The sequence below is a fragment of the Bufo gargarizans genome, chromosome 3 (assembly GCF_014858855.1).
Source record: "Bufo gargarizans isolate SCDJY-AF-19 chromosome 3, ASM1485885v1, whole genome shotgun sequence".
NCBI classification, from domain to species: domain Eukaryota; kingdom Metazoa; phylum Chordata; class Amphibia; order Anura; family Bufonidae; genus Bufo; species Bufo gargarizans.
In genome coordinates, this window is record NC_058082.1 from 294,353,230 (window position 1) to 294,378,586 (window position 25,357).

Sequence of the window (25,357 nt, forward strand, 5' to 3'; positions counted from 1 at the left end):
TCAGGAGTGGCAGACTGGCTGCTTAAGCGTTTCCCACGGCTAGCGGATCATCTTTCTTCACGTAGGCTGGTACTTTAATAATGGCTACCTCTATGAGGCTCTGTAGTGCTTCTGAATTCTTAATTGGTTTGCCCGATGAAGTCAGAAACCCACTAGTTTCACAGATAACACCAAAGTCATGTGCTACCCCGAAAGCATACCTGGAATCTGTGTAACAATTTATTATCAGTCCCTTACCCAATGTACATGCATCAGTGAGTGCCTTCAATTCCTCCTCCTGTGCAGAAGCACAGGATGGGAGTTGTTTTTGTATAAAAACCTTAACATCTTGGATTACCGCATACCCGGTGACAAAGTGTTCATCATTCCACCATCTGGAGCCATCTACAAAATACTCAGCATCAGGGTTAGTTAATGGTGTTTCAGTAACATTTGGTAACCCTTTTGTTTCTGCAATCATCAATTGATGACAGTTATGATTTGCAATTGGATCAGACATTTCTACTACTCCCACTTCCCCCTCCTCTTCTAAATCCATTGGCAACAAAATAGTTGGATTTAGATTGCTGTAAGGTAATGTGGGGACTGAGTAGTGTCATCTCATATTTTGTGATGTAGCATCTATAGGTATTTGGTTTAACAGCGTGTGTGGATTGGGCACTTGTGGTGTATTTATGACAGTTACAGCATTTACTGCCCTTAAATAGAGATGGCCTTGCTGTTCGCCCGGCGGTCGATTCGCGGCGCCATATTCTTTTGCATTGCGCCGAACTTTGACCCATGACACATCCATCAGGTGGGACAGGACAGCCAATTGAGACGTTTCAGCACATGGACACACCCCCACCCTATCACTGAAACCGATCTGGCAGCCATTTTACAGTCTGTGTTTCTCCAGTGTAGGGAGAGGTTGCTTTGTGTTGCAGGGACAGGCTGTTAGGGACACCAAACGCTAGCTAATAGGGCCACAAAAGTCCTTTTAAGGACTGGTATAGGTGTGCTATCGATAGGTGTGATATACTGAGGTGTGTAATATACTTATAATATACTTTCTAACATAGAAAAAATATTATAGTGCATTTGTATTGTGCAGCAGTTGTGTGCGGTTCTGCTGCGATATCGCAGCTATACAGAGGGACAAACGCTTTTGGAACAACTAATTGCAATGGGTGTGATATACCTGTTGCCCCCCAAAAAACTGATTGAGGGTTGTGATATACCTATAATATATGGAAAATTTCAGCCCGCACAACCCCTAGCAGGTGCAGATTGCTATGGCGAAATAGAGATACATATGTAAAAACACAAAATGCAATCGCACACTGCAACCAGCACTCTGCCCTGCCTTTATGCTGGATGTTGAATAAGGCATTGGTGTACATTTTGGCCAAAGCGTAATAAGCCACTCACCGCGTCAAGGTTGCCTTCATGAGTGGTCCCTAACACTAGTTCCTACCTTTTATGGGCCATGACAGCCACATAAAGTCCAGGGAGCGCAGGTACAGCATGCATGCCAAGCACACTCTGCTTTTAACCCCGTCCGGTGCCATTACAGCTTTCATCGGATCCAGGGATGCAAGTACTCACATGCATGCTGAGCCCACTTTATACTTCTCCTGGAGCCTAATGGCCTGGTAGGTGCTATATAAGCAGACTCAGTTTTATACTGACTTTAAAACCAGCCTCCAGGGGGCAGATTAACTGGACAGGTGTGCTTGACTGCTTGGAGATCGCCACGCCTCCAATACGTACTACAAAGAGAAAAATATGGAAAATTTCAGCCCGCACAACCCCTAGCAGGTGCAGATTGCTATTGGAGGCGTGGCGATCTCCAAGCAGTCAAGCACACCTGTCCAGTTAATCTGCCCCCTGGAGGCTGGTTTTAAAGTCAGTATAAAACTGAGTCTGCTTATATAGCACCTACCAGGCCATTAGGCTCCAGGAGAAGTATAAAGTGGGCTCAGCATGCATGTGAGTACTTGCATCCCTGGATCCGATGAAAGCTGTAATGGCACCGGACGGGGTTAAAAGCAGAGTGTGCTTGGCATGCATGCTGTACCTGCGCTCCCTGGACTTTATGTGGCTGTCATGGCCCATAAAAGGTAGGAACTAGTGTTAGGGACCACTCATGAAGGCAACCTTGACGCGGTGAGTGGCTTATTACGCTTTGGCCAAAATGTACACCAATGCCTTATTCAACATCCAGCATAAAGGCAGGGCAGAGTGCTGGTTGCAGTGTGCGATTGCATTTTGTGTTTTTACATACCTATAATATACTTTCTAACATAGAAAGTATATAGTGCATTTGTATTGTGCAGCAGTTGTGTGCGGTTCTGTAATTGCAACGGGTGTGATATACCTGTTGCCCCCCAAAAAACGTATTGAGGGGTGTGATATACCTATAATATACTTTGAAACATAGAAAGTATATACTGTAGTGCATTTGTATTGTGCGCAGTTGTGTGCAGTTCTGCTGCGATACCGCAGCTATATAGAGGGACAAGAGCTATTGGAACAACTATTTGCAACGTGTTTGATATACCTGTTGCCCCCCAAAAAACTGATTGAGGTGTGTGATATATATTCTTCCACAAAATACTGATTAAATGCTGAGATATACCTGTTGCCCCAAATAAACAGGGTGGTGTGATATAACAGGTATCGCAAAAAAAAAATAATTGAGGGGTGTGATATACCTGCTTCCACATAATACTGATTAAGGGGATTGATATGCCTGCTTCCACAAAATACTGATTAAGGGGACTGATATACCTGCTTCCACAAAATACTGATTAAGGGGATTGATATACCTGCTTCCATCAAATGTTGATTGAGGCCTGCAAGATACTTGCTTTCACAAAATACTGATTAAGGGGTTTGATATACCTGCTTCCACAAAATATTGATTGAGGCCTGCGATATACCTGCTTCCACAAAATACTGATTTAGTGGATTGATATACCTGCTTCCACAAAATACTGATTAAGGGGATTGATATACCTGCTTCCACCAAATATTGATTAAGGCCTGCGAGATACCTGCTTCCACAAAATACTAAATAAGGATTTTGATATACCTGCTTCCACAAAATATCGATTGAGGCCTTGCGATAACCCTGCTTCCACAAAATACTGATTAAGGGGATTGATATAGCTGCTTCCACAAAATACTGATTGAGGGCTGCGATATACCTGCTTCCACCAAATACTGATTAAGGGAATTGATATACCTGCTTCCATCAAATATTAATTGAGGCCTGCGAGATACCTGCTTCCACAAAATACTGATTGAGTGCTGCGATATATAGCTGCTTCCACAAAATGCTGATTAAGGGGTTCCATATACCTGTTTCCACAAAATATTGATTGAGGCCTGTGATATACCTGCTTTCACAAAATACTGATTTAAGGGGATTGATACACCTGTTTCTACCAAATATTGATTGAGGCCTGCGATATACCTGCTTCCACAAAATACTGATTATGGGGATTGATATGCAGTGGGGAAAAAAAGTATTTAGTCAGCCACCAATTGTGCAAGTTCTCCCACTTAAAAATATGAGAGAGGCCTGTAATTCTCATCATAGGTATACCTCAACTATGAGAGACATAATGAGAAAAAAAATGTAAGAATTTATTTGCAAATTATGGTGGAAATTAAGTATCTGGTCAATAACAAAAATTAATCTCAATACTTTGTTATATACCCTTTGTTGGCAATGACATAGGTCAAACGTTTTCTGTAAGTCTTCACAAGGTTTTCACACACTGTTTCTGGTATTTTGGCCCATTCCTCCATGCAGATCTCCTCTAGAGCAATGATGTTTTGGGGCTGTCGCAGGGGAAAACTGATTTTTAACTCCCTCCAAAGGTTTTCTATGGTGTTGAGATCTGGAGACTGGCTAGGCCACTGCAGGACCTTAAAATGCTTCTTACGAAGCCACTCCTTTGTTGTCCGGGCGGTGTGTTTGGGATTATTGTCATGCTAAAGGACCCAGCCATGTTTCATCTTCAATGCCCTTGCTGATGGAAGGAGGTTTTCACTCAAAATCTCACGATACATGGACCCATTCATTCTTTCCTTTACACGGATCAGTCGACCTGGTCCCATTGCAGAAAAACAGCCCCAAAGCATGATGTTTCCACCCCCATGGTGTTCTTTGAATGCAACTCAGCATTCTTTCTCCTCCAAACACAACGAGTTGAGTTTTGCATGCAGGCCTGCTTCTTCTTCTCCTCCTCCTACTACATCTCCTCCTCGGCTAACTCCTCCTTTTTCACTGCTACCACCTCTTCCGCTGCGCCCCCCAAAACCTATTCGACGTGCCAGGTGAGACTTTGCCATGCTGTGCTGCTGCTGTTGTGCCTGAAAGCCAAGAGCTTCATTGGTCCTGCACTGCTTTCAGCTCTGTGGTCACAGGCCGATCAGTGGCTAACCCCGCTTAATTTGACTGTTGGTAAAGTGGTGTGCAACCCCGGGGTCCAGGATCTCTTGCAGCAGGCCAGGAAAATCTCTGGCCATTTTAGAAAATCTTTCACGGCCATGGCTCGCCTTGCTGATGTTCGTCGGCGACACCACCTGCCCGTCAGACGTCTGATTTGTGACAGCCCGACTCACTGGAACACCAACTTGTATATGCTTGATAGGCTGCTTCAGCAGCAACGTGCTGTTAACGACTACCTGTACGAACTCTGCAGCAGGACAGGTTCTGGGGAGCTTGGTTTCTTTTCACTGCGCCAGTGGCTGCTCATGTACGACGCATGCAGACTTCTGCGGCCATTTGATGAGATCACCAAACTGGTCAGTCGCAGCCAGGGCACCATCAGTGACATCGTACCTTACGCCTTCTTTCTGGAGCGTGCATTGCGTCGTGTCATTGATCAAGCCGTTGAGAAGCAGGAGCAGGAAAATGAGGAAGTTGCAATGCTGAATGAGTTCCCAAGGGGGCTACTCCATCTGAGAATAGTCAGCAGGGAAGGAGGAGGAGGAACAAGAAGAGCAGGCTTTGAGGGGGACTTTAAACTTTTCATGGATCCCTGGTGTTGTCCGTGGCTGGGGGGAGGAGACCAAGGATGACATTCTCCTTGGCGATGAACAGGAGCCAGGGCGCTCCACCTTTTCCAATTTAGTGCAAATGGGGGCCTTTATGCGCCAGCGTTTGAAGAGGGAACTCAGTATAAAAAGCATAAAGGGCAAGGGCCAATACTGGGTGTCAACGTACTTAGACCCCCGGTACAAACACAAAATGGCAGACATGTTAAGAGCATCACAGAGGGCTGGCAGAATGCAGCATTTCCAGGCCTTGCTGCTGAGAGATGCTGCATTCTCCTGTTGCGGGCGCTGGCAGAGGAATTTCCAACCACAGCAAAACAGGTGTGGGTACCAATCCTACCGAGCCTGCAAGAAGAGGGCGGTTTGAAGATGTGTTGGTCACTTCGGATATGAGATCATTCTTTTAGCCAACCCATCGACAGCCGCCCTCCGAATCCAACCTCAGTGAACGCCTAGACTGACAGGTGCCCAACTACATCGGTTTAACGGCTGATGTGGATGTCTGAGAAGCGAGTGTCACATACACAGGGGGTGGGGTAGTGACCACTGAACTCACCCTCAGCCCTGTCCCTGCCTACTTGCCTCACAAGTCTTAGCGACAAGGGACAACTGGTAGACAAACCCTTAGCTAGGATAGTGCCGCGTCAAAACCAAGAGAGCATGCGCAGAAGCTGAAAGCGAGTCCGATACCCATAGCTTTCTATTGGGCATGCGCCGGATCTCGGAAGGTCAGGGACAGCAGAAGCCGCCCAGCGAAGTGAATATTGATGAGCTGGGCGGCGCTTCAAAACGGCGGTTGGGCTTATGCTGGCTGGGCGCAAGTGGAGCCGAAACCCCGCCACTTGGGTAGAAAGAAAAGCGTTTACTTCAGGTTATAAGCCATGAGTTTACTGTATTCATAATGTGGACAGGGGTTATACTTATATGTTTTTAATGCACATTAGAAGACCTGTGCATGCATATGTACAGCTAATTATGGTAATTGGGCCTGTCAGTGTCCCTTAATGTACCTCCAGCCACATCATCACAAATTCTTTTCTGTCAGGTGAATGCCTAATTTTTGGGGCCTGTACTGACCTACAGTAAAATTTGTATCCAGTGACCGCCTAATGTACCTCCAGCCACATCATCACAAGTTATTTTCTGTCAGGTGAATGCCAAATTTTTGGGGCCTGTACTCCCAGTGGCCTATGGGCTGTTTAACACTTTACATGCCGCGGGCAATGGCGCCCACCGCATGTAAAGTGCTGACAGAGGGACTCCATCTGTCTCCATCGGCACCCTGCAAATGCGATCACGGGGTGTCAATGTGTGTGAAGGCTGGCTGGGGTCTGATGTAGGCCCCAGACCAGCCTTGAGTAATTTTCAGCAGGCTGCTCCTCTCTGGTGCAGCCTGCTGGTCAATGTCAGAATAGCATTGCCATTAAATGCAATGAACTATAGGGATAGTACATTGCATTTTAAAAGCAATCAAAAAGATGTCTGTTATAGTCCCCTTGTGGGACTATTAAGTGGTAAAAAAAAAATAATCATTACTTTTTTTTCCATTTAAAATACGCTTTTCCCCATATGTTTGGTATTGCCACGTCCGTAATGACTCGGACAAAATAAATATAATGTAAATTATCCCTTACGGTGAACGTTGTAAAAATAAAATAAAAAAAATACAGAATTGCTCATTTATTCTTAGTTGCCACAGAAAAAATGTAATAAACAAGCGATCAAAAACCGCTATTTGCTCCAAAATGATACCAATGAAAAATACAAGTTGTTCCCTAAAAATCAGGCCCTGACACAACTCCATATAAAGAAAAATAAAAAAGTTATGGGTCTTGGGAAGTGGCAATGCAAAAAAAAGGGGGGTTTTATTGCAAAAAAGTAGTAAAACGTAAAAAAAAACCTATGTATTTGGTATCATTGTAATCGTACTGACCCAGAGAATAAAGATATTGTGCTATTTATACCGAAAAATTAACGCCGTAAAATTTATAACGTAAAAACCCAGTGGCAGTATTGCTGTTTTTCCCATCTCCCTCCCAGAAAGAGTTAATAAAGGTTAATCAGAAAGTTATGTGTACTCCAAAATGGCGCCATTAAAAACTACAACTTGACCCGCAAAAAACAAGCACTCATAAAGCTATATAGACGGAAAAATAAAAAAGTTATAGCTCTTGTAACGAGACGATGAAAAAAGGAAGAAATACTCTTGGTAAGTAAGGCCCAAAGCAGGCTGGTCACTAAGGGGTTAACATTGCTAGCAAAAAATAAAAAATCACCTGCATCAGCAGGGCCACTAAATTCTAAATTACCGGCCTTGCTGGCGAGATACTGGCTGGGTGGCAACCCTATTTGTGGTGTGGCTTAACTTGGCCAGTATTTTTTGTTGGGAAAGGTGGCAACCCTACTTGGGAGGCATGCATTCACTTGAACAAACACTTGTTGGCATTTGGTCGGTTATAATTAGATGTGTGTAGCCATAAGCTTCCCTCCTCACTTTTGCCTGTATGACTGGTCTATTATTATTATTATTACCTATCATTCTAGAGAACTGAGCATGTGACCCACTGAACCAATCAGGGGCTGACACGGTCACGTGACGGGAAATGACAACACAACCCGGAAAACTGTGAGAGGTGCTCAACTGTTAATAAGATATGGATGAGCGTTACTACACGGTGACGAAGGAGCAGACTGCCGTGAAAGCCAAGTACCCGGCTGTGGTGAAGAAGCATGAATGTAAGTGGACGTACCGCGGGCGTCTTCTGAGCGTGTGTGAACGTTGCCATGCAGTTCTATGCTAATCTACAACTTCGTGTCTTTCAGATTTGGACCACACTGCTGACGTACAGTATGTTTCCATTTACGGCCAGTAGAAATGCTGGTGTTTGGTGACGGTATTCGATTTCTTTGGTCTGATAAGTGTAATGTAAGCTCTTTCCATAGTCTGGAGGACAGCAGTTATACTCACACCTGATGACTAAGGGCAAGATATACAGAGGGGGCCAGCCATTACTACAAACAATGAATTTGTATGGGCAGGAATGATCATGGTAGGGATCGTTCATCCACATACAGAGGGGATTATTGCTGCATGTCAGTGCAGACCTAGTGCATCTGATCAGGAGTGAACAGTTCATTCCACATCATAAACTTGTGCATCAGCCCAGTAGTAAGGATCCAGTTACACGGGCCAGTGACAAGATGTACAAGGCAGTCAGTCTCTGCTTACACAGGCTGAATCGGGGGTGAATATTGCAATTATCAGTTTTCATACCCCCGTTTACAAAGGGTGATGTTTGGCTGACAAGTGATGTCATGCGATCTCCCAACAAATTGGCTAGTTGTTCCTTTGTACGGTGGTCTGCGGCACCTTTTCACAGGGCAATTATTCGGAATAGGCATTTATAGGAGCATTTGGTCCCAATAATTGTCCTAATCCTATGCCCACATATAGGTCAAACATCTACAAAAGGGCTTGTTCACACGACCGCGTGAAGCCCGTGCTGTGGACCGCAAATTGCGGTCCGCAATGCACGGGTACCGTCCTCGATCCGTCCGAGGCACGGAAGACCAGGAAGCACTCTGTGTAGTGTTCCGTTCCGCTTATCCGGTTTTGCAGACCCATTGAAATGAATGGGTCTGCATCCGTGATGCAGAATGCACACGGAACGGTGCTCGTGTATTGCGGGTCCGCAAATGCGGTCTGCAATACGGCAATGGGCAGCACACATTCGTGTGTACGAGCCCTAAGGCTCTATTCCACCAACACAGGCCAAAATTCAGTCTTTTTGGTCTGTCAGTCCCTGTTGGACCTGGCTGCATCTTATTTCTATGTGTTATTTATTCCTTCACTAGTGAGGAGCAGCAGACTACGATCACTATATGGTACCAGCCACATGTCATCCACTAGGTGCCCAAAGTTAACGATTGACAACAGCTGGACACAGGACCAAGGAAATTAGCTTCTATCACCCAGTGCACCTCTAGGTGGTTGCTGTGGTATGACATTGGCACATTCTGGATTCTATTTCATCGACCAGATATTCCCTTTAATTGGCAGTGTAGCTAGTTTCCAATTCTAATCTTTCAGATTACCTTTTTCATAATTCTTCAGCTTTCCAGGCAGTGACTGAATACCTGGCAACACACTTCATTCTCATAGGTATAGGTGTCATTTTTAGAGATCAGATGGCGCATTAGGAGAAAATACCCACCCCAGTGCTTTGTTTAGATGGATCTATGGATGGTACAGAGCCGTGTGCACAGTACCTGCAAGGTGCAGCCATGTTCTCCCTTGGATACGCAGAGCAGGGGGTATCATGCCATTAAAAATTTCAGTGAGACCTAGCTCTATGCTTATTTGTCTTATTGTGAAAGACTTGATTAATGGGCGTGCATTGTGCTTTTTCTGCAGACTACATGCTTGGGGGGAAACATTGGAGGAAGCATTTGAACAATGTGCCATGGCTATGTTCGGCTACATGACTGATATAGAGACTGTGTCGCCTATAGATACAGTAGAAGTGGAGGCTGAAGGTGAGCATTGTGTTTTATATGCACAATAATAAAGTATTCCTTTATTCCAGTAGGCTTTAATAGAAGGAATAATGTTCTTAAAGGGAACCTGTCACCGGGATTTTGTGTATAGAGCTGAGGACATGGGTTGCTAGATGGTCGCTAGCACATCCGCAATACCCAGTCCCCATAGCTCTGTGTGCTTTTATTGTGTAAAAAAACTGATTTGATACATATGCAAATTAACCTGAGATGAGTCAGGGACAGGACTCATCTCAGGTTAATTTGCATATGTATCAAATAGTTTTTTTTTTACACAATAAAAGCACACAGAGCTATGAGGACTGGGTATTGCGGATGTGCTAGCGGCCATCTAGCAGCCCGTGTCCTCAGCTCTATACACAAAATCCCGGTGACAGGTTCCCTTTAAAGGGGACATTTATGGCATGTCGACTGGGGGTCCAATAGATCCCCCCCTCCGGGTCCTTTATTCACCTCTACGACAGTTCTGATAACAGTTGAATAAACATGCTCTGCTATTTTCAGAGCTCCCACAGAAGTGTATGGAGAGAGCTGTGCATGTTCGACCACCTCTCCATCCCCATGCATATATTGTGGTAGTGCGAATTGCACACCGTGGCAGAAATCTGAGGGTCAGCCTCAGGTTCCACAGCAAAAATGCAAGTTAGATTTTTGAGCATGAAAATGCAAATATGATTTTTTTTTAATTTTTGTAACTGATCCCGACTCCTAATGGATCCTCAGGTTTCCATTATTTTATACGTAAAAGTTCAGATCCTAAGCTCCACTGCAGCCATGCGAGTAATGACTATTATTACTGTCTCAGCTATTCTTTACACATATTTACAGTTTGCTCTCTCCATATGTACTCGCACTGTAAGTAATGGTAGACAGGCAAAGACAAAACAAAAAAAACTAATGGATGCATGGTATATTGTAAGATAATATATTTGTTTAAAAAAAACAACAACAAAAACCCAACCCTGGTTTTCTTTGTGGTTTTCCTCAGGGGGTGATTTGCTCTCTTTACTGTATAACTTCCTAGACGAGTGGCTCTATAAGTTCAGTGCTGATCAGTACTTCATACCTCGGGTAGGTATCTCATGATAATGTAACTTAGCAGCTGCTGTGTAGGTTGTACTAGAGAGTAATCACTTCTCTTATTTAGGAGGTGAAAGTGCTACACATAGACAGAATGAATTTCAAGATCCGTTCGATTGGGTAAGTTGCTTTCTAACCTTCGGGAGACCGATTTTCTAACACGTTTTTGCAGTGAGTTTAAAGGGCTTCTGTCACCCCATTAAACCCGTTTTTTTTTCTTTCTTTACTAATAATCCCTACACTGCGATCTCATCATACATAAGCTAATTAATGATTTTCGTTCAGTAGAATTTGTTAAAAATCGATTTTTGAAATATGTAAATTACCTTGCTACCAGCAAGTAGGGCGGCTACTTGCTGGTAGCAGCCGCATCCTCCGATGGTAATGACGCCCCCTCTGCTTGTTGATTGACAGATCCCGTCCGCTGGCCCTTTCTCTGCTGGCCCTGCCTGTTTTGATTCAATATCTGGCGCCTGCGCCGCGGCCGTACCTCTCTTCAATCTGCGCAGGCGCACTGAGAGGCGGCCACTCGCTCGGCCGCTCCATCCTCAATGCGCCGATGACGTCACATCTACACCCGGCGCAGGCGCATTGAGGAGCGAGCGTCCGAGCGAGCGGCCTGAGGGTGTGCTGCATGACAAAGGGATACAGAAATGCTTAATAAGTCACGTACATTTTCTAACTAGGCATAACACACTGTTTCAGGAATCGTAATCCTTTTGAAGAAATTGTCCAAGACGTAAAAGATTAGGGCGTGGTCTCTAAATAAAAAAGTGACGTGCCACCTATATGCACTACCATTTCACAATCAAATACCTCAGCCCACAGAATAGTGACAAGTGTCTGCTTGGGGAGGGGGGTGGATGGTCTGAATACTGGGAGATAGCCAGTGGTGGTATCTACGGCAGTGCCATACAGTTGAAAGGAGCATGGGCCTCAGCAGTTGGACCCCCACTATTCAGACACTATTCTGTGGATAGAGGATAAGTGTTTGTAACGGAACCAGCCCAGAATTACAATGTAAAACCAAGGCATCCTCATACACTTCTGGTCTTAGGGCTGTATTACACTGTCCAGTTTTTCGGCCAATAACGTCTAACGGGCTCCCTCATGAATGCTCCTTAGCAATCATCTTGCAGTATAATACTGCCACTGATTGCCCAATGAACGGGCAATTCTGATTTAAGCATGCTTAAAAATCAACGGTTACCGGCGGCAGATCATACTGTTTAATAGCAATCTGCCGCTGGCAAACCACTAGACATGGCATAACGATCACTCCTCCCTATGCTGCGATTGCTGGGAGGGAATGATTCTCTCCCTACAATTGCTTTCTCTCTCGGCCACTGAAAATCCTGCCTAGGTGCATTTCGCAAGCACACATTCCTAATGCCGACTTATCTCTGGCGTCATGTTTTTACTGCGCATGTTCCTTACTTACATCAGCACAAGCGCAGAGGCTGTTGGGCACAGCACACAGGTGGAGGATTTCTGTGCTATGAACCCAAAGGAGAACATTCATCAAAGTCAGGAGGTGGAGTTCTGGTGGGAGCAGGAGCGTGGTGACCTCCTAATTTGCATGAATGGCAAGAATAATATACATTCTGATTACTGAGATATATGAAGACATTTGGGGGAAAAAGAGCATCACTAGTTTACACATAACAGAGGCTATTAACAAGGCAAATATCTTAAAGGGGTGTTCCGGTTGTTACAAGTTATCCCCGGCCACTCTTCTTTTTAGAGGGGCTGCATGGGGTATGGGACCCCTGTTGTCGTGATGAGTGAGGGTCCCGGCGGTAAGAAACCCACTGATCCAGTAGTTAACCCCTATCCTGTGGATAGGGGATAATGTGTAACCCCTTTAAGGTGACATATCATTTAACAGTACTAAAATGTTGTTCATTTGAACCTTTTAATTATATTATTTTTTATTATTTTTTGTTTTCTTTTTATATTCAGGTGGGGAGAAGAATTTAGTTTATCTAAGCACCCACAGGTAAGTTCTTATTTAGTCCATGAGAGGGCACATTAGACAATTTTTAATGTGAACTACTTAGCATGTGAACATGGATGTTTGTAAAGCCTCATTTACACGTCCGTGTCCATACTCCAATCCGTGAAAAGGTGGTCAGTGATGACTCCGTGAAGATGTCCGTAACGGATCCGTGTGGCTTTTTTTTCTTTTTTTTTTTTTTTTTGCTGTCCGTGTTTCACTGACACTGTACAGCTGAATATTTTTTTTTTTTTTTTAAGCATCTCTTCCTAATGATCCGTGAAACACGGATGGCATCTGTGTTGAATTTGAGTTTTTTTACGGACCCATAGACTATAATGGTTGAGACTGATCCATGGACAAAACAGAGCGTGCATCCGTGCTAAAAACATGGACCCATGGACCATGGTAAAAAACTGGTGTGTGAATACACACACTAAAATTAATGGGTACGTATGCTGTCCATGGAGACCAAGTCCGTGGAACACTGACGTGTGAATGAGGCTTAATAGTGAACTAAGGAACGCTTTGTTAGGCCCTGTGCACACAGCATTCCAGCTTTCTGTTGGAGCTACACATGCCTAACTTTTACCTCAGAAGACTCGGATGAAAGCTGCTATATAGTCATACAGTGGCTTATGGCACTCAAAGAGTCTCTTTTTAAAAATAAAGTATACCGCATGATATATGGCATATATTTTTGGGGGGCTTTCCTCTGCATAGCAATGTTCAATCTGCTGAACTGTACTATACAGTGGGAAAAAAAAGCTATGCTGACACATACTTACTGAATGGAGGCCAAAGAGACACTCTTGGCCTCTGTCGGGTGAATGGAGCCCTATAGGTACAGTTAATGGTTCTTTTCTCTACGAATGCATGAAATGTAGCTCTCAGACACAATGTGCACTAAGCCTCGAGCAATTTCCAGGCCTTCTGCTTGTTGGTTAAGTATTTTGTATATTTTAAGTTCTTAGCTTTTCAATTACATCAGCTATTACTACTTCAGTTTATGGTCTGATACATGTGATTAAAGGGAACCTGTCACTGGGATTTTTGTGTATAGAGATGAGGGCATGGGTTGCTAGATGGCCGCTAGCACATCCGCAATACCCAGTCCCCATAGCTCTGTGTGCTTTTATTGTGTAAAAAACGATTTGCATATCTATCAAATCGTTTTTTTTACACAATAAAAGCACACAGAGCTATGGGGACTGGGTATTGCGGTTGTGCTAGCGGCCAACCAGCAACCCATGTCCTCAGCTCTATACACAAAATCCCGGTGACAGGTTCCCTTTAAGTAAAAAGCAGCTGAATTACCAGTTAGTATGGCCCTTAGGGAGCTAAACTGCAGTGTAAAGTAGGACAAATAATGTGTCTCTACATCAGTGCATGAAGCTGACAGAGACTCTTATGGCGGTTTTACACTGTCGGTGAATGAGAGGGTGAAGAATCAGGTTCATCCGCAGAGCTGAGAGAGTCGAACTCTGCATCTGACCTGGGGGTTCAGCACTGGAAATAAGGGTTTCGCTTCACACCCAAAACACATATTACTGACAGCACAGTCACTTCTCACGTAAAGCCATAGTTTCCGCAGGAGCCACTCTCATCATCCTCTACACTGTCACTTGCAAGTTGCTTGCAGAGGAATAAAATCCCAACTCCCGTGGCACAGGACAATTAGTTTATCTGCTGGGCACTAGGCAAGCCAGTCAGCAGCAGGCTCTGCAAGCACTGCTAATGCTGATTGGCCAGCCCAGCGCCTATCAGTGAGACAACATAAAGCGCTATTTGGGACTCCAGTGGAGGTACACCACTGACTGTACCTCTTAAGTTGTTGTTGTTATTATTATTGTATTCATTTTATTTTTTTTGTAGAATTTATATAAGGCCTCATGCACACAAACCTATCCGTTTTGCGGTCTACAAATCGGATCTGCAGAAAATATGGATGTGGTCCATGTTACATCCACATTTTTTTTACAGACCTGTTGACTTCAATGGGTATGTGGTCCGGAGATAGTCTCTGTCAATACAAAACTTTCCCCCATCCACAGAATATCTGGGACTACCACTGATCACGAGAATTGGATCCTGTGTCTCCTTATGAATGAAGTGGCAGTTCGAGCGTGCACATAGCTACTCTCTTCACTCTCTATGGGATCGCTGGAGATAGCTGAGCATTGTATTTGGCTATTTCCAGAAGTCCCATAGATATCGAATGAAGCAGAAGGGAACATGGTTGACCTACCATTCCATTTCTTTGGGGACACAGGATCCCTGTGATCATGGGGGACCCAGCAGTTCCCGCCGATCAGATTCTTATCCTGTAAGTAGGGTATGAAAAAATAAGCTGAGCTGTAAAACCAAGAAAAGCCATCGCTATCTGATCAGCAGGGGTGCGACACCCTGCACCACCATCAAGTTGACTATGAAGATTCATAAAGAGGCTCAGACACACCACTCCTTAATAAGAACCAACATGTGCCACAGATATAACAATATGAAATAATGGGGGGGGGGGCTAGACATATAATTTACAACTCCTATCCTGACCACCCCAATAGCCCCCATAAATAATGCAAGAATGTTCACATATAATATGTAGCAAATCTTTATTGATAATAAAAATACATTATATAAACAAGGTGAAGACAAAAAGGAGGAGGAGGTCAAAAGGAGCCCTCACCCCAAATAACCTCTGATAGAGGGGATCACACAATAGCAACACGGGTAGTCAGCTCAATATAGTATTGGTATATATATGATTTGGTGACTGGATACCATTCCGACATGTCACTGATTTCCGCACACCATATGTATACAGTTCTACCTTTGGTGCATGTACAATAATGGTTTCATTATGGGTTGAATGCTCATTATGTATCATTGATCAGTGTTACTTGTAGCCTTAGCATACATACCTTGGCATGCGGACCCATTGACACATCTCTGTGTGTTAATTCCTGACTGGACACCGGTCTGGCTTTTTATTGGTCCCCATTCATTGTCTGTATGCAGCTCTATTTGGACCTCCTTGCACAATGATAGTTGATAATTTATTGTGTATTTTTCTGGTTACATGTACATTTTTACCCATGGGTGTATATACCAATACTATATTGAGCTGACTACCTGTGTTGCTATTGTGTGATCCCCTCTAACAGGGGTTATTTGGGGTGAGGGGTCCTTTTGACCTCCTCCTCCTTTTTGTCTTCACCTTGTTTATATAATTTATTTTTATTATCAATAAAGATTTGCTACATATTATATGTGAACATTCTTGCATTATTTATGGGGGCTATTGGGGTGGTCAGGATAGGAGTTGTACACCACTACTTAACCCCTTAAGGACTCGGCCCTCTTTCACCTTCTGGACTTGGCCATTTTTTGCAAATCTGACCAGTGTCACTTTAAGTGCTGATAACTTTAAAACGCTTTGACTTATCCAGGCCATTCTGAGATTGTTTTTTCGTCACATATTGTACTTCATGACACAGGTAAAATGAAGTAAAAAAACAAAACAAAAGCGCATTTAGCCGAGGTGCCTGCTCAATAATTTGAGCAGACACCTTGTTCCGATCACCGGGCGGCGGTGAACGGAACAACACATGGGTCATGTGGCCTTAAGGACTCGGGAACCATGCCATACCGATACGTCATGGGTACCTAAGGGGTTAATATACACTGACTTCATTATTAACTGCAAGGTATCAAATGTACAGTAGATGTTCTCATTAGAAGTCAGGACACTGGTCTTAAAGGGATTCTGTCGCCAGGATTAACGATATGTAGATATTTATATGTGCCCATTAGTCTCCATGCAGTGTTTACAATGATCCCTCTGTTTATGCTCTGTGTGCCTTATATTCTTATAAAAAGCGATCTTATTGATATGTAAATCACCTCTGTCAGGAGCCCAAGGGGTCGTCCCACGATATGTTGGAGCCAAGCCGCGCCCATCGATCCGGAGCCCAGCACCAGCTACTACTTAATTTACTCACTGCACTATCCAGACGTCAGTTTATCTCTGCTCCGTAGTCTCACGCAGGTGCAGTGGACACTGTAGTCTGCGCCTGTGCGGACTACTGGCACCGGCTTCCACTTGTCCACTGCACATGCGCCGGCTCCCTGCGCACCCCGATCGGACCGGAAAAGACTTTTTCTCTGCGCAAGTCGGTCAAAATTGTCAAAGGAGCGCTTGCTGCCAGAAGATTCCTCCGCCTAGGACCGACTTGCACAGAGAGAGTCTTTTCCGGTCCGATCGGGGTATGTGCAGGGGACAAGTGGAAGCCGGTGCCAGTAGTCCACACAGGCGAAGACTACAGTGTCCACTGCGCCTGCGCGAGACTACGGAGCAGAGATGAACTGACGTCAGGATAGTGCAGTGAATAAATAAAGTAGTAGGCGCGGCTGGGCTCCAACATATCGTGGGACGACCCCTTGGGCTCTTGACAGAGGTGATTTACATATCAATAAGATCGCCTTTTTATAAGAATATAAGGCACACAGAGCATAAACAGAGGGATCATTGTAAACACTGCATGGAGACTAATGGGCACATATGTAGATATTTATATCGTTTAATCCTGGTGACAGAATCCCTTTAAATGTGGACCTGTTGATGCTGGGCCTTTGACTCATGAAGAGTCGGGCCTTCAGCACTCGGGAGAGGAAAAAACCCCAGTGGAGGAAACCTCTAGGGAACCATGGCTGAAGGACTGCCCTTCCCCTAGGCTGTGGAGGAAAACAATGGCACAGTAGTTTTTCCTTGAATAAATGGTGAATGTCAAGGGCGTTGACTTCTGCAGAGACCAAGCCTGGAATCTGCCTTTTGATGCAGCAGGAAACTAATTTCTTCGGTGAATACATCTGACTGCGGAAAGTCCGGTGAATGACCAGGGAGAAGGTTGTTTTTTTGTTTCTCCCGGACTGTGATGCTCTACGCTGCGATTGGGCAGCGCTACAGCCCTCTCCTACCGGGAGAAGGAACGCCCAGGAAGAAAAACTGATGTCTCCTCCCTGGTGTTCCAATTCTAATGATTAGCATAGAGAGTGGGTCCACAGCAGCGCAAAGGAGCGCCGGACAGAAATAGTAAGTCCCGGGACAACCCTGCATTAACCCCTACATGTTCTGCTACTTAGTTTATTATGTTTGGACCCATGAAAGGTCCTTTCATTGGTGGCGCAGTGCGCCCGCCCCTCCTCCTCCCGTCTCTCCTCATTGGCAACGTGGCACAGGGGGAGGGAGAGAGTGACTCCTTCTCCCCTGTGCTGCTGAGGGAACATGAGTGTGCTGACAGCAGTGCACTCACTCATGTTCTGTGATAGCGCGCTGGATGCATTATCGGCAAGGTTAGATGCCAATACCGATAACTTTGACAATCCTGAATATTTGCCAATAATATCGGTAACTCTGATAATCGGTCGATCCCTAGCAAATGCTATGGCAAACACCCCACAGTCATGGGTGTTTTTCTGCTGATCCACGTTGAGAATTTTTAGATGTTTCAGGGGCTCATTGACCACTACACTGTAGATGTTCTTAATCTGCTTGCAAACAGAGGCAAATTGCTGGTCTTGATGCTGTTGGCCACTAGGATGTCGCAATTTTTGAAGCAGGTGGTCAGCCAGTGCACCCTGTCCTGGTTGTAGTGGATTTGTAAGGCCTTCTTTAGCACACTGTACCCTGGAGAGAGCAGCGGCGGACTGTAGGCCATCAAAGTCCCCAAACTAATTCTGCAGGAGATCCTGGGCCTTGTTAATGATGTCATCGTCCAGCATGCCGTCCTGGCTGCTGCTCTTCAGGATGGTGGCGCAGTGCGCCCACCCCTCCTCCTCCTGTCTCTCCTCATTGGCAACGTGGCACAGGGTGAGGGAGAGAGTGACTGGATACAAGTTGGCCTATACCTGGAGAGCACAGAACATCTCCACTTGTGGTGTTCCCAGCTCCGGGCTTCCTTCATCTTTGGTTGATGGAGCAGATGTGTTATCTGCCGCAGCTCTTTTAGCTGGTGGAAATGTACCGGACTGACTGTCATTGGAGGTTGGTGCTTTTCCTTTTTAAAACTGGCTTTGGAAGCTTCATGAGATGCCTTCAAAAGGTCTTCAGCAGACTAAGGGCTCTTTCACATCTGCGTTCTTTTCTTCCGGCATAGAGTTCCGTCGTCGGGGCTCTATGCCGGAAGAATACTGATCAGGATTATCCGAATGCATTCTGAATGGACAGTCCGTCCTTCAGGATGTCTTCCGTTCCGGAACGGAACGTTTTTTGGCCGCAGCAAATAGCGCAGCATGCTGCGCTTTTTGCTCCGGCCAAAAATCCGGAACACTTGCCGCAAGGCCGGATCCGGAATGAATGCCCATTGAAAGGCATTGATCCGTATCCGGCCTTAAGCTAAACGTCGTTTCGGCGCATTGCCGGATGCGACGTTTAGCTTTTTCTCAATGGTTACCATGGCTGCTGGGACGCTAAAGTCCTGGCAGCCATGGTAAAGTGTAGTGGGGAGCGGGGGAGCAGCATACTTACCGTCCGTGCGGCTCCCGGGGCGCTCCAGAGTGACGTCAGGGCGCCCCAAGCGCATGGATGACGTGATCGCATGGATCACATGATCCATGCGCATGGGGCGCTCTGACGTCATTCTGGAGCGCCCCGGGAGCCGCACGGACTGTAAGTATACCGCTCCCCACTACTATTATGGCAACCAGGACTTTAATAGCGTCCTGGGTGCCATAGTAACACTGAAAGCATTTTGAAGACTGATCCATCTTCAAATGCTTTTAGTACACTTGCGTTTTTCCGGATCCGGCGTGTAATTCCGGCAAGTGGAGTACACGCCGGATCCGGACAACGCAAGTGTGAAAGAGGCCTTAGCCATTTTCTTGTCCAATGTTTTAAGGGTCTCAAGATTTAAAGAGACATTATTCGTCACTGCTATGTCTTCTTTTTGACAAGTCTTTCTATTACATCGTCGCTTATAGCTCTTTGGTGTTCTTTTAGCAGGTGGTGCTTTGTGGACAAGGAATGGCTCCACAGCATCAGCATCCCGGGGTCTTTTTTGTGGGGGTTCCCCACTTTCTGGTTTTTCTACCAGGTACATATCTTGTGGTATTAGGAGCCCCTCATGTGTAACTTTTGGATCAGCAATAAAATTGTTGGCGTCTTCTCAGCTGTATCATGGTGGATGATGTGTTTTTTACGTCTTAAGGCAACTGACCTGAAGAAGCTCCTGGCCTGTATCATGATGGTTGATTTCTTGGCCAGGAAGCTGGAGTTCCTCATCAGAGTTCTCCATTTTTTATTCAATTGTCTGAATCTGGTCAGAAGGAATGAGCCTATCGACATGCAGGATGAGAGAGTTGACCAGCAGCCGCTGATCAACCTAGAGCCGATGCCTATGAATCCTCATGATGGCGTTCAAGCTTCTTTCTGAAGTTGTGTGCATCCAACATGGAGTCACACCTTCAAATTCATCGTTGTGATGTCATCCAGTGACCTCACAGCTATAGGCCCAGTTGTAGAACATTCTATGCAAATGTGGTGACATCACAATACTCTGCCAGGATGAAGGCCTCAGGAGGAAGAGTCAAGAGTTTACTAATCAAGGGCTGATGAAAGCACCTCCCCAGGCCCTTCCCCCCCCCTTATTAATGCCCCTCCATCTACATGCAGCAGCTTCCTGATAGTCCTCTTCTCTTTGAGGGTTTGGATCCCTGTAGTTTATTATCTTCTGTTCTTACTGTAACTTTATCATCTCTCCAAGTGCTGACCTCCCACTTACACACCGCAGATAAATTGAACAGGCAGTGTAAAGCATGAGGGAGCAAACTAAGTTTATATGGAGACAAGACCTCCTATACACAGTGCAGCTAAGCTGCAGTCACTGATCATAGTCCGGCTCGGACTGGCCCACAGGGGTGCAGGCGAATCTCCATGTGGGCCCCTGAGCAAGGTGTGCCCCTATTCTCCCATTCTCTGCACAAGTGGCACATAACACAGTAGACTTACTGCATTACATGCATACTCACCTAAAGAATTATTAGGAACACCATACTAATACGGTGCCTTCAGAACTGCCTTAATTCTACGTGGCATTGATTCAACAAGGTGCTGATGGCATTCTTTAGAAATGTTGGCCCATATTGATAGGATAGCATCTTGCAGTTGATGGAGATTTGAGGGATGCACATCCAGGGCACGAAGCTCCTGTTCCACCACATCCCAAAGATGCTCTATTGGGTTGAGATCTGGTGACTGTGGGGGGCATTTTAGTACAGTGAACTCATTGTCATGTTCTGGAAACCATTTTTCCAGTCTTCAACAGTCCAATTTTGGTGAGCTCGTGCAAATTGTAGCCTCTTTTTCCTATTTGTAGTGGAGATGAGTGGTACCCGGTGGGGTCTTCTGCTGTTGTAGCCCATCCGCCTCAAGGTTGTGCGTGTTGTGGCTTCACAAATGCTTTGCTGCATACCTCGGTTGTAACGAGTGGTTATTTCCGTCAACGTTGTTCTTCTAGCAGCTTGAATCAGTCGGACCATTCTCCTCTGACCTCTAGCATCAACTAGGCATTTTCGCCCACAGGACTGCCGCATACTGGATGTTTTTCCCTTTTCACACCATTCTTTGTAAACCCTCGAAATGGTTGTGTGTGAAAATCCCAGTAACTGAGCAGATTGTGAAATACTCAGACCGGTCCGTCTGGCACCAACAACCATGCCACGCTCAAAATTGCTTAAATCACCTTTCTTTCCCATTCTGACATTCAGTTTGGAGTTCAGGAGATTGTCTTGACCAGGACCACAACCCTACATGCATTGAAGCAACTGCCATGTGATTTGGTTGACTAGATAATCGCATTAATGGGAAATAGAACAGGTGTTCCTAATAATTCTTTAGGTGAGTGTATATTCAATGTATCAAAATGTAGTATAGTCCGAGCACTCACATACGGGCATAAGGAACGAATATCATTAGTATGAATAAAAACATTTAGTAAACATCACAATACAATACAATATAAAAACTGAAAACAAAAAACTTTTTATTTTTGTTTTTCGTTTTTATATTGTATTCTGATGTTTTATTAAATGTTTTTATTCATACTAATGATATTCGTTCCTTATGCCCGTATGTGAGTGCTCGGACTATACCACATTTTGATATTTTTTCCTTGTCTAAAAAAACGTGATAGATTATTAAAGAAACTCCCCAGTTTATTATTATAGACCTGATCAAAGCTGAGATGACTTCTAGGTATAGAGGAAAGCTAGCCAGGAGGTAATCCATACCTCTGTCACTGCTTTTAATCCAAGCGGTGATGGAAAAACAAAATTTGATTACTATAGGTGGGCCTGCAGACGGCAGTGCTTCTGGCTCAGTGTATGAGCAGTTCCAGAACTGTTTTCTAAAGCAAACAGGAAAAACTGCCTGAACTAGAACATGCATCAGATAAAAATATGCAGTATGATTTTTAAAGTGAACCTGTCTCATGGGAAATTTAGTCCAATCTGCAGGCAGCAGGTTATAGAGCAGCAGGAGGAGGTAAAAGCAGACTGATACATAGTTTTGTGGCAATAGATACAGTAAACCTTGTATTTAATTCATCTAAATCTTTGCTCTGCTATGCTTTGGGAGGTTTTAAAGATGGTATAGAACTGAATAGCAGTTATATAAAGCTATGACAGCTCCCCCTAGTGGTGGCCGCAGGCAGCCGGAACGCTGTGCTGTAGCAGTGTTTTACCATTAACCAGTGGCATATTGCTAGGGTGTAACATAACTCCAGTATAGGATTTGATAAAGAATAAAATGAAAGGACAACTGTGACTAGCCCCCTCGCTATTGGTTGATACACGAGAGGCCTCCTTTTCTTCCATAGTAGCCTTTTGATATATACATACTTAGCTTCTTAAAGAAACCCAGGAAAGCATAGAGGAGGAGGTTGGGGTGGTCTGCCTAAAAGTGACTGCTTACTGCTAGGAAGATGTTTGTAGGTAAGATGCTGAACTAGCACCCATTTTGCAAGACACTTTAGGGATTGTTAATAAAGCACCAGAAGGCAGAACAGTTGAAGATTAGGCCTCATGCACATGACCATATCCATTTTGTGATCCAAAAAAGAAAAAAAAAAAATACAGATCTGGTCCATGTGGTGTTTACATAGTTTTTTTTTTTTTTTTGCCGACTTATTGACTTCAATGAGTCTGTTATCTGCATTTGGTGGACATATTCTATCTTTTATTGTGGAACAGACATACGGATGCTTAAAGGACATGGAAAATCGTTGTGCTTTCCGCATCCGTACGTCTATTCCGCATAAAGATAGAACATGCCTTATACTTGGCTGCAAAATGTAAATCACTGAACCATTTAAGTCAGGCATCCTCAAACTGTGGCCCTCCAGCTGTTGTAAAACTACAACTCCCACAATGCCCTGCTGTAGGCTGTTTGGGCATGCTGGGAGTTGTAGTTTTGCGACAGCTGGAGGGCCGCAGCTTGAGGATGCCTGATTTTAAGTCAATGGGGTCGATTTATGAAAATTTGTGTAAGGGGAAAACAGGCTTAGTTGTCCATAGAAACAAATCAGATTCCACCTTTCATTTTTCACAGCTCCTTTGGAAAATGAAAGGTGGAATCTGGTTGGTTGCAATGGGCAACTTAACCAGTTCTACGATACACCAGTTCCGATGCATCTCCCTCAACAGGTCTGCAGAAAATGTGGATGCAACATGGACAGTATCCGTATTTTGCAGATCACCAAACACGCATATGGTCATGAGGCCTTATCCAGATACTTGTATTTATATTTTTTTTTCAGATGCAGCAATATCCCTGCTTTCAAGTTTGATAAGATGTGGCACAGAGGTGCCTGTTTGGAGATGAATATGAATTAACTTTGTATCAAGCTGTCTTTTCTTTTTGGCAGGGCACAGAAGTGAAAGCCATTACATATTCAGCCATGCAGATCTGTGAAGAAGAGAAGCCTGAGGTTTTCGTCATTATAGATATTTGAAGTTTACTAGAATTCTCCTCGATCATTAGAGACAGCAGAGATTCCTCGGAACAACCATGGAGATGGATGCCTTACCTTCTGCACTGGACACTTTTATACCATGATTTAGGAAACTATATGGTGTTTGCATGGTGGTGGAAATTAATCTGTACTAGTAAGGGCAGGTTCTCACCAGCACTAGGAATTCTGTTTTGCTCCGTCCTAATACATGTCTACGGGCACAAATAATGGTTCCATTATATATATATATTTTCCTCTTCCTCCCCCCCCATCATCATGTATAACGTAACTGTTATTTGTGCCTGTAGACCTGTATTAGGATGGAGCAAAACGGAATTCCTCTTAAAGGGTTCCGTTATAATGGAATTTCTAGCGCTGGTGCGAATCTGTCCTAAGAGGACTATATTTGAGGCAGGTGTCCACGTTCAGGTTTTCTGATGCAGCTACGAGTGAATAAATGATTTAGGCTTTCTTTTACAGACGTGGACAAAATTGTTGGTACCCTTTGGTCAATGAAAGAAAAAGTCACAATGGTCACAGAAATAACTTTAATCTGACAAAAGTAATAATAAATTAAAATTCTATAAATGTTAACCAATGAAAGTCAGACATTGTTTTTCAACCATGCTTCAACAGAATTATGTAAAAAAATAAACTCATGAAACAGGCATGGACAAAAATGATGGTACCCCTAACTTAATATTTTGTTGCGCAACCTTTTGAGGCAATCACTGCAATCAAACGCTTCCTGTAACTGTCAATGAGACATCTGCACCTCTCAGCAGGTATTTTGGCCCACTCCTCATGAGCAAACTGCTCCAGTTGTGTCCGGTTTGAAGGGTGCCTTTTCCAGACTGCATGTTTCAGCTCCTTCCAAAGATGCTCAATAGGATTGAGGTCAGGGCTCATAGAAGGCCACTTTAGAATAGTCCAATTTTTTCCTCTTAGCCATTCTTGGGTGTTTTTAGCGGTGTGTTTTGGGTCATTGTCCTGTTGCAAGACCCATGACCTGCGACTGAGACCAAGCTTTCTGACACTGGCTAGTACATTTCTCTCTAGAATTCCTTGATAGTCTTGAGATTTCATTGTACCCTGCACAGATTCAAGACACCCTGTGCCAGACGCAGCAAAGCAGCCCCAGAACATAACAGAGCCTCCTCCATGTTTCACAGTAGGGACAGTGTTCTTTTCTTGATATGCTTCATTTTTTCGTCTGTGAACATACAGCTGATGTGCCTTGGCAAAAACTTCGATTTTTGTCTCATCTGTCCACAGGACATTCTCCCAGAAGCTTTGTGGCTTGTCAACATGTAGTTTGGCATATTCCAGTCTTGCTTTTTTATGATTCGTTTTCAACAATGGTGTCCTCCTTGGTCGTCTCCCATGTAGTCCACTTTGGCTCAAACAACGACGGATGGTGCGATCTGACACTGATGTTCCTTGAGCATGAAGTTCACCTTGAATCTCTTTAGAAGTCTTTCTAGGCTCTTTTGTTACCATTCGGATTATCCGTCTCTTAGATTTGTCATCAATTTTCCTCCTGCGGCCACGTCCAGGGAGGTTGGCTACAGTCCCATGGATCTTAAACTTATGAATAATATGTGCAACTGTACTCACAGGAACATCTAGTTGCTTGGAGATGGTCTTATAGCCTTTACCTTTAACA

General features: G+C 44.5%; 1 protein-coding gene across 1 annotated transcript; it reads left to right on the plus strand.

Annotated features, from left to right (window-relative positions):
- The first annotated feature begins 7,648 nt into the window (after positions 1–7,648).
- ZBTB8OS (zinc finger and BTB domain containing 8 opposite strand) lies at positions 7,649–24,166 on the plus strand. Its single transcript, XM_044286677.1, has 7 exons — positions 7,649–7,788; positions 7,876–7,900; positions 9,467–9,588; positions 10,598–10,680; positions 10,757–10,809; positions 12,652–12,688; positions 23,605–24,166. Exons 1-7 carry the CDS (start codon positions 7,707–7,709, stop codon positions 23,689–23,691), a joined length of 489 nt encoding a protein of 162 aa, XP_044142612.1. The 5' UTR covers positions 7,649–7,706; the 3' UTR covers positions 23,692–24,166.
- Positions 24,167–25,357: the final 1,191 nt, after the last annotated feature.

Coding starts and splice junctions, on each gene's coding strand:
- ZBTB8OS (XM_044286677.1), top strand. CDS start 7,707: ATGGATGAGCGTTACTACACGGTGACGAAGGAGCAGACTGCCGTGAAA. Junction 7,789..7,875: donor TGTGGTGAAGAAGCATGAAT/GTAAGTGGACGT, acceptor CGTGTCTTTCAG/ATTTGGACCACACTGCTGAC. Junction 9,589..10,597: donor AGTAGAAGTGGAGGCTGAAG/GTGAGCATTGTG, acceptor GGTTTTCCTCAG/GGGGTGATTTGCTCTCTTTA.